The 9381-nt window shown below is 46.0% G+C and overlaps 1 protein-coding gene across 1 annotated transcript; it reads right to left on the bottom strand.

Moving 5' to 3' along the window:
* Positions 1–8259: 8259 nt before the first annotated feature.
* Positions 8260–8814, bottom strand: LOC140912110 (interferon epsilon-like). The gene has a single exon (XM_073346272.1). It carries the CDS (start codon positions 8812–8814, stop codon positions 8260–8262), a length of 555 nt encoding a protein of 184 aa, XP_073202373.1.
* Positions 8815–9381: the final 567 nt, after the last annotated feature.

Here is a 9381-nt window from a genome sequence, read left to right on the forward strand (position 1 = left end):
AGGACGTGTCCAAACAGCTCTTCCCTAGTAACCAGTATTAGTTTGGTGGTGGTAGGGGCCAGTCCAAGGACAACGGGTGGAATATTTTGTACCTTGGGGAAGTTTTGACCTAAGCTGGTAAAGATAAGCTTAGGAGGTTTTTCATGCAGGTCCCCACATCTGTACCCTAGCGTTCAGAGTGGGGGAGGAACCTTGACATGGTGGCATAGTGGTGGGATTAACCTGAAATCATTTTGAGATCCAGTTGAGATTTTCTGAACTAGAAATACAGATTTTAAAAAGGAATTTTTTTTTCGCTTTGGAAAGGAAGTCCAGAAAGCAGCTGAAACTGAAAGCAGCTTGTTTTTTCTCTGCTTTGTGGCCAAGCAGAGACAAAAGGGGATTATCTTTGTGAATTGCAGGTTTTCTTTGCCTGGAGGCAGGGTACTTAACTCCTGCAGGGAAATTCACAGTCTTCCAACCCAGAGGTTTTTTTTTCTTCCTAAAAGTAAATAGGGGGTGTGTGTTCTACCCATTTGCTTTTTCTTTGGGCTGGATAAGCAGGTTCCCAAGTAGTTGGAAGTTTTTTGCTTTAATTTGGGCCCAGAGCAGAGACAAGGGAATTGTCTTTTTCTGTAGGCTGACAATCACTATCAGAGAATAGATATTCTATTCCAGCACAGCAAAATTTTACAGCCAAGTTTTGTTTGTTTATTTCTAAACCTCGGGTGTAAAGTTAGTTAAAAACAGAGAGGTTAGAATGACCAAATCCTCAGCTCGACTACAGCTGGAATTAGCCAAATTTCAGGCTGAGGAAAAACAAAGGGAACATGAAAGACAGATAGAACTCATGCGGCTGGAGAAGGAGGTACAGGAGGCTGCCCACAAGAGGGAAATGGAGGCAAGGAAGCATGTGGAGGAGGAGAAGGAAAAAGAGGAAGCATATGGAGGAGGTGGAGAGGATAAAGGCCCGGCAGAATATACCAACAAACCCTAGCAATCCTTCTCCAGGTACCACTTCCCATCCCAGAAAGTTCCCCACCTACAAGGCAGGTGATGATACTGAGGCCTTCTTAGAAAACTTCGAAAGGGCCTGCCTTGGGTACAACATCTCTACTGACCAATACATGGTAGAGCTGAGGCCGCAGCTCAGTGGACCTTTAGCTGAGGTGGCAGCTGAAATGCCTAAAGAACACATGAACAAGTATGAACTGTTTAAATCCAAGGCGAGAGTCAGAATGGGGATAACACCCGAGCAGTCTCGTCGGAGGTTCAGAGCCCTAAGGTGGAAACCAGACATGTCATTTACCCGACATACCTACCACATTGTGAAACATTGGGATGCCTGGATATCAGGAGCAAGTGTTGAATCTCCAGTAAATTTGCCCTTCCTAATGCAAATGGAACAATTCTTAGAGGGTGTTCCTGAGGAAATAGAAAGATACATCCTAGATGGGAAACCCAAAACTGTAATCGAGGCAGGAGAGATTGGAGCCAGATGGGTGGAGGTGGCAAAGAAGAAGAAAACTGGTCGCAGTTGGAGCAGAGACCAGAAGGGACCACCCCAGACCACACCCTATTACCGGGGGCTGCCCAAAGCCCCACCTACCTCCCAAAGAACCCTCCAGACCCCTTATCGTCCCACCACCCCGTTCTCCAGCAACCCTCCTCGCCCCAGTGACCCGTCAGCTGGACGATGTTTTAAATGTAACGAGCTGGGGCATGTAAAGGCCAACTGCCCCAAGAACCCCAACAGATTACAGTTCATTGCACCGGAATCACACCAGAGGTCCACAGGCCCAGATACCTCCCAGATACCCTTGGAGCGGAGGGAAACTGTGAGTGTGGGCGGGAAGAAGGTCACCGCGTGGAGGGACACCGGAGCACAAGTGTCAGCTATCCATGCTTCCTTAGTGGACCCCAATTTAATCAACCCAGAGATCCAAGTGACAATTCAACCCTTCAAGTCCAACTCTTTCAATTTGCCTACAGCCAAGTTGCCTGTCCAGTACAAGGGCTGGTCAGGAATGTGGACTTTTGCAGTCTATGATGATTATCCCATCCCCATGCTGTTGGGGGAAGACTTGGCCAATCATGTGAAGCAGGCCAAGAGGGTGGGAACGGTCACCCGCAGCCAGGCTAAACAAGCCGTGAGGCCTAGCTCTGTTCCGGAAACTTCTATCAGGACCCGGTCAGAGGTGATGGACCCAGACCCCAGGCCAATGTCTGCAACAGCAGTAGTGGATCCAGTTCCAGAGACCCAGACGGAACCAGTCCCAGAACCGGAACCAGCCGAACAACCAACACCAGACCCAGTGTCAGCACTGAATCCAATACTTGCAACCTCAACACCAGAGGGCCCCACCGACCCTGAACTGGCAGCAGCCGATAACCCGACCCAAGAGGCTCAGCCGGAGCCTGAATCCCAACATAGTGCACCAGCGGAGAGCAGTTCACAGTCAACAGAAACAGCTCCATCCCCTATATCGCTTCCAGAGGAACCGAGCCTAGGTCCACAATCCAATGAGGAACTGATGTCTCCAGCATCAAGGGAACAGTTCCAGACCGAACAGGAAGCAGATGAAAGCCTCCAGAGAGCTTGGACGGCGGCACGGAGCAACCCACCGCCTCTCAGCTCTTCTAATCGATCCAGGTTTGTTGTAGAAAGAGGACTTTTATACAAGGAAACTCTTTCTGGGGGACACCAGGAAGACTGGCATCCTCAGAGACAGTTGGTAGTTCCAACTAAATACTTGGCCAAGCTCTTGAGCTTAGCCCATGATCACCCTAGTGGCCATGCTGGGGTGAACAGGACCAAAGACCGTTTGGGGGGGTCATTCCACTGGGAGGGAATGGGCAAGGATGTTTCTACCTATGTCCAGTCTTGTGAGGTGTGCCAAAGAGTGGGAAAACCCCAAGACCAGGTCAAAGCCCCTCTCCAGCCACTCCCCATCATTGAAGTTCCATTTCAGCGAGTAGCTGTGGATATTCTGGGTCCTTTTCCGGAAAAGACACCCAGAGGAAAGCAGTACATACTGACTTTCATGGATTTTGCCACCCGATGGCCGGAAGCAGTAGCTCTAAGCAACACCAGGGCTAAAAGTGTGTGCCAGGCACTAGCAGGCATTTTTGCCAGGGTAGGTTGGCCCTCCGACATCCTCACAGATGCAGGGACTAATTTCCTGGCAGGAACTATGGAAAACCTTTGGGAAGCTCATGGGGTAAATCACTTGGTTGCCACTCCTTACCACCATCAAACAAATGGCATGGTGGAGAAGTTTAATGGAACTTTGGGGGCCATGATACGTAAATTCGTAAATGAGCACTCCAATGATTGGGACCTAGTGTTGCAGCAGTTGCTCTTTGCCTACAGAGCTGTACCACATCCCAGTTTAGGGTTTTCCCCATTTGAACTTGTATATGGCCGTGAGGTTAAGGGGCCATTGCAGTTGGTGAAGCAACAATGGGAGGGATTTACACCTTTTCCAGGAACTAACATTCTGGACTTTGTAACCAACCTACAAAACACCCTCCGAACCTCTTTAGCCCTTGCTAGAGAAAACTTACAGGATGCTCAAAAAGAGCAAAAAGCCTGGTATGATAAACATGCCAGAGAGCGTTCCTTCAAAGTAGGAGACCAGGTCATGGTCTTAAGGGCGCTCCAGGCCCATAAAATGGAAGCATCGTGGGAAGGGCCATTCACGGTCCAGGAGCGCCTGGGAGCTGTGAATTATCTCATAGCATTCCCCACCTCCAACCGAAAGCCTAAGGTGTACCATATTAATTCTCTAAAGCCCTTTTATTCCAGAGAATTAAAGGTTTGTCAGTTTACAGCCCACGGAGGAGACGACGCTGAGTGGCCCGAAGGTGTCTACTACGAAGGGAAATGTGGTGGTGGTGTGGAAGAGGTGAACCTCTCCATGACCCTTGGGCGTATGTAGCGACAGCAGATCCAGGAGCTGTGCACTAGCTACGCGCCAATGTTCTCAGCCACCCCAGGACTGACTGAACGGGCATACCACTCCATTGACACAGGTAATGCTCACCCAATTAGGGTCCAACCTTACCGGGTGTCTCCTCAAGCTAAAACTGCTCTAGAACGGGAGATCCAGGATATGTTACAGATGGGTGTAATCCGCCCCTCTGAAAGTGCATGGGCATCTCCAGTGGTTCTAGTTCCCAAACCAGATGGGGAAATACGTTTTTGCGTGGACTACCGTAAGCTAAATGCTGTAACTCGCCCAGACAACTATCCAATGCCACGCACAGATGAACTATTAGAGAAACTGGGACGGGCCCAGTTCATCTCTACCTTGGACTTAACCAAGGGGTACTGGCAGGTACCGCTAGATGAATCTGCCAAGGAAAGGTCAGCCTTCATCACACATCTCGGGCTGTATGAATTTAATGTACTCCCTTTCGGGCTGCGAAATGCACCCGCCACTTTCCAAAGACTTGTAGATGGTCTCCTAGCGGGATTAGGAGAATATGCAGTCGCCTACCTTGACGATGTGGCCATATTTTCGGATTCCTGGGCAGACCACCTGGAACATCTACAAAAAGTCCTTGAGCGCATAAGGGAGGCAGGACTAACTGTTAAGGCTAAGAAGTGTCAAATAGGCCTAAACAGAGTGACTTACCTTGGACACCAGGTGGGTCAAGGAACTATCAGCCCCCTACAGGCCAAAGTGGATGCTATCCAAAAGTGGCCTGTCCCAAAGTCAAAGAAACAAGTTCAAACCTTCTTAGGCTTGGCCGGTTATTACAGACGATTTGTACCGCACTACAGCCAAATCGCTGCCCCACTGACAGACCTAACCAAAAAGAAACAGCCAAATGCTGTTCAGTGGACCGGAAAGTGTCAGAAGGCCTTTAATAAGCTTAAAGCGACACTCATGTCTGACCCTGTACTAAGGGCCCCAGACTTTGACAAACCGTTCCTAGTAACCACAGATGCGTCCGAGCGTGGTGTGGGAGCAGTTTTAATGCAGAAAGGACCTGATCAAGAATTCCACCCTGTAGTGTTTCTCAGAAAAAAACTGTCTGAGAGGGAAAGCAACTGGTCAGTCACTGAAAAAGAATGTTACGCCATTGTCTATGCTCTGGAAAAGCTACGCCCATATGTTTGGGGACGGCGTTTCCACCTGCAAACCGACCATGCTGCACTGAAATGGCTTCACACCGTCAAAGAAACTAACAAAAAACTTCTTCGGTGGAGTTTAGCTCTCCAAGATTTTGATTTCGACACTCAACACATCTCAGGAGCTTCTAACAAAGTGGCTGATGCACTCTCCCGTGAAAGTTTCCCAGAATCAACTGGTTAAAATCGTCCTTGAGATGTGGAAAATATTGTTAGTCTTTATGTACTTGGTAGTATATTTAGAGATGCATGTGTCTTATTAACTCTGTTTTCCTAGAGCTCCAGGAAGAAATCCCAGCCAGTGTTTCACCCTAGCTGAGATTTGGGGGCGTGTCATAAATACAAAGGGAAGGGTAAACCCCTTTGAAATCCCTCCTGGCCAGGGGAAAGCTCCTCTCACCTGTAAAGGGTTAAGAAACTAAAGGTAACCTCGCTGGCACCTGACCAAAATGACCAATGAGGAGACAAGATACTTTCAAAAGCTAGGAAGAGGGAGAGAAACAAAGGGTCTGTGTGTCTGTCTATAGTCTGTCTATATGCTGGTCTTTACCGGGGATAGACCAGGAATGGAGTCTTAGAACTTTTAGTAAGTAATCTAGCTAGGTATGTGTTAGATTATGATTTCTTTAAATGGCTGAGAAAAGAATTGTGCTGAATAGAATAACTATTTCTGTCTGTGTATCTTTTTTGTAACTTAAGGTTTTGCCTAGAGGGGTTCTCTATGTTTTGAATCTAATTACCCTGTAAGATATCTACCATCCTGATTTTACAGGGGGGATTTCTTTATTTCTATTTACTTCTATTTTTATTAAAAGTCTTCTTGTAAGAAAACTGAATGCTTTTTCATTGTTCTCAGATCCAAGGGTTTGGGTCTGTGGTCACCTATGCAAATTGGTGAGGCTTTTTATCCAACATTTCCCAGGAAAGGGGGGTGCAAGTGTTGGAAGGATTGTTCGTTGTTCTTAAGATCCAAGGGTCTGGGCCTGTAGTCACCTAGGCAAATTGGTGAGGCTTTTTACCAAACCTTGTCCAGGAAGTGGGGTGCAAGGTTTTGGGAAGTATTTTGGGGGGAAGGACGCGTCCAAACAGCTCTTCCCCAGTAACCAGTATTAGTTTGGTGGTGGTAGCGGCCAGTCCAAGGACAACGGGTGGAATATTTTGTACCTTGGGGAAGTTTTGACCTAAGCTGGTAAAGATAAGCTTAGGAGGTTTTTCATGCAGGTCCCCACATCTGTACCCTAGAGTTCAGAGTGGAGGAGGAACCTTGACATAAGTGAAAAGGGATTTGTGCCTCCTGAGAGTGGCAAAGCTGTATAGAACACACAGAAAAACTTATGAACTTTGAAGTCTGTAAGGATTACTGAAAGTTCATCCTTTTTAATGGAAAAAGGAACACTTAGAATCTATTCTAGTCCCTCAGTGTTGGAAGCAAATGCTCGGTGCCACATTTGAAAACTTAGAATCTCCCTTTTCTGGTATAAAGGTTCTGTCCAGAAAGTGTCAAGCACCCAGTCTCTGAAAGTTGAGTCCTTTTAATGTCAAGGTGGGCACCAATCACTAGATACTTAAACAAAAGCTAAAACTCCCACACCTCTTGACTGAGTTTCTAGTTCTGATTGGTTGTATCATGTCTGACTTTAAAACGGTCACCTGTTCAGAACTGAAGTTTATTGCCTTGGGCTTCAAGCTATTGTATTTTGGGGGAGTGAGGGGGGAGAGTACACATTTGAGGGTGGAGGGGAAGGAAACATTTTTGGCAAGTTTTTAAAAATATGTAAAGGCAGCAGTTAGGGGTTTGCAATATTTGAACTATTACCAGCAGAGATGGATTAGTGGGCTGGGCTCAGGTGAGGCTATCAAGGGGACTGAAATACAATGTATCACCTAGATATTGTCACCCTATTGTTACATGGCATCTTATAAAGAGAAAAATAGACATACCATTACAAATCCAGTGGTATTAATTTACAGCACCTACACAGTAAAGGAAGGTAGTCATCTGATCTTGCTACTATTGAAGTCAAAGAGTTTAGCCAATGGTCTCTATGGGAAGAGAACCCTAAATACAGTAACTCCTCACTTAATGTTGTAGTTATGTTCCTGAAAAATGCTACTTTAAGTGAAATGTTGTTAAGCGAGTCCAAGTTCCCCATAATTAATGTAAATGGGGGGGGGGTTAGTTTGCAGGGAAATTTTTCCCAGACAAAAGACATTATGTGTGTGTACACAGATACGCTACAAGTTTTAAACAATTTAATACTGTACACAGCAATGATGATTGTGAAGCTTGGTTGAGATGGTGGAGTCAGAGGGTGGAATATTTCCCAGGGAATGTCTCACTGCTAAATGATGAACTAGCAGTCCGTTGAGCCCTCAAAATTTAACACGTTGTTTATGTAGCCTCACATGCTACAAGGCAGCATGAATGGAGGGAGGAGAGACAGACTGGCAGAGAGACATAGACACACACCTTGTGTGTGTGTGTGTGTGTGTGTGTGTGTGTGTGTGTGTGTGTGAGTGAGAGAGATGCACATTGTCCCTTTAAGGACACTGACCCGACTCTAAGTACATTGTCTTTTTAATTAGATCAGCAAGTTGAGACAGCAGCTGCTGCCAGCTAACTCCCTCTCTCTTGTGTCCCCCTCTGTCCCAGCTCTGTGGATGGGGTAAAGGAGCATGGGGTGGGGGACACCCTGACATTAGCACCCCTCCCCTGCACAGCAAGAAGGAGGCTCCAGGGAGCAGCTCCAAGGCAGAGGGCAGGAGCAGCAGCACATGGCAGTGGGGGAGGGACAGTTGAACTGCCTGCAATTGGTAGCCTGCTGGGCAGCTGCCACACAGGGAACTTACGGGAGTGGGGAGCTGATGGGGGGGCTGCTGGTCCACCCTAGTTCCAAGCCTCCACCTGCTAGCTCCAACAGGCTGCTCTTTCTGCAAGCATTGGACAAAGCAGGCAGCTGCCAAACAATGTTATAAGGGAGCATTGTGCAACTTTAAACAAGCATGTTCCCTATTTGATCAGCAACGTAACAACATTATCTGGGACAACTTTTTTAAGTGAGGAGTTACTGTATATTAAATTCCACTACATGCCTTTTGGGTTGAAATAATTATTCTGAGGATAATATTTATACCTTACCTTAGTTTTGAAGCCTTATTATCAGCTGGTCAACAAAAAAAAAACATCTTCCCATTTCCAAGCGGATGGTCTCCCAGGCGCACAAGCTATATTGTTTTTCTTTCAGGAAATCCCTGATTCTTCGGAAGTATTTCTTCAGTTTCAGCATGGGGAACAGGAGTTTCTCATTCTCCATCTCTGAATACAAACATGTCTCTAGCTGTTCAGTTTGCTGGTGAAGTCCATTTTGTAATGTCTCTACAGAACTCCTGTCCCAGGCAGCTTGCGTGAGGTTTTTGCTGAAGATATTGAAGATCTGCTGGAGGATCTCCTGGATTACCACCTTGGCATTCTTCTCCTGGGACTCTCTAGGCCTGAGAGCTTTCTGGGGGAACCTGAAGTTCCTATTTTCATTTAGGCATTGTAGAGGAAATTGTCCACCCATTTTGCTCAGAAGCTCTAAGCTTTCCATGTTCACTTTATTTTGCTGGAAGTGAAGCATGTTACAGTCCAAAGAAGAGATTTCAATGGAGAACAGCAGCACAAGGCAAATGTGCAGCAAACACATGGTGGTCATGAGGTCTTCTTTTACTCTGCCTCTGTATGAAGTGTCCTGGAGACAGGAGCTTATGCAGTGTCTTTCAGAGAAGTATTTTTAATCCATGTCTGTGATTTAAATACACTGTAGGTGAAGTTCTTTCATCATTTTCTGCATCTCAAGTTTTCCCTTCTTGAGGCTTATTTGCACTTTGTCTAATTACTTTATTTTTGGTACTTTTTCTACTCTCCCTTTTTTATGGAAGTGAGTAAATTACAAAGATTGTAATATAAATGCATACATGTTTGTCATTAATTATATAAATGCTGTTATGTATAATGTACTAACTATGGCATTCTACACATTTCAGTCCTGAAATTATTCAATTAGACCTTTCATTTTTAGATACAATATCTGCTGGTATTCCAATATCTAGAGTTGAAGTGGGCCATATGTGTCACTGCACTTCAATTTAAAAGCTACCTTGTGTAGTAACTGTCACTCCTGAACAAGTGTTATATATGAATAGAGGTATCCTTACTGTAATGGTTACTAATTCAATGAGCTAAGCAGACACAAACTGCTGTTTCTAAGTCAAGTGCCTCC

The sequence above is a fragment of the Lepidochelys kempii genome, chromosome 5, assembly GCF_965140285.1.
Source record: "Lepidochelys kempii isolate rLepKem1 chromosome 5, rLepKem1.hap1, whole genome shotgun sequence".
Taxonomy (NCBI): domain Eukaryota; kingdom Metazoa; phylum Chordata; order Testudines; family Cheloniidae; genus Lepidochelys; species Lepidochelys kempii.

Bases quoted from the DNA above. Each gene is read 5' to 3' on its own strand.
- LOC140912110 (XM_073346272.1), bottom strand. From the start codon at position 8,814: ATGACCACCATGTGTTTGCTGCACATTTGCCTTGTGCTGCTGTTCTCC.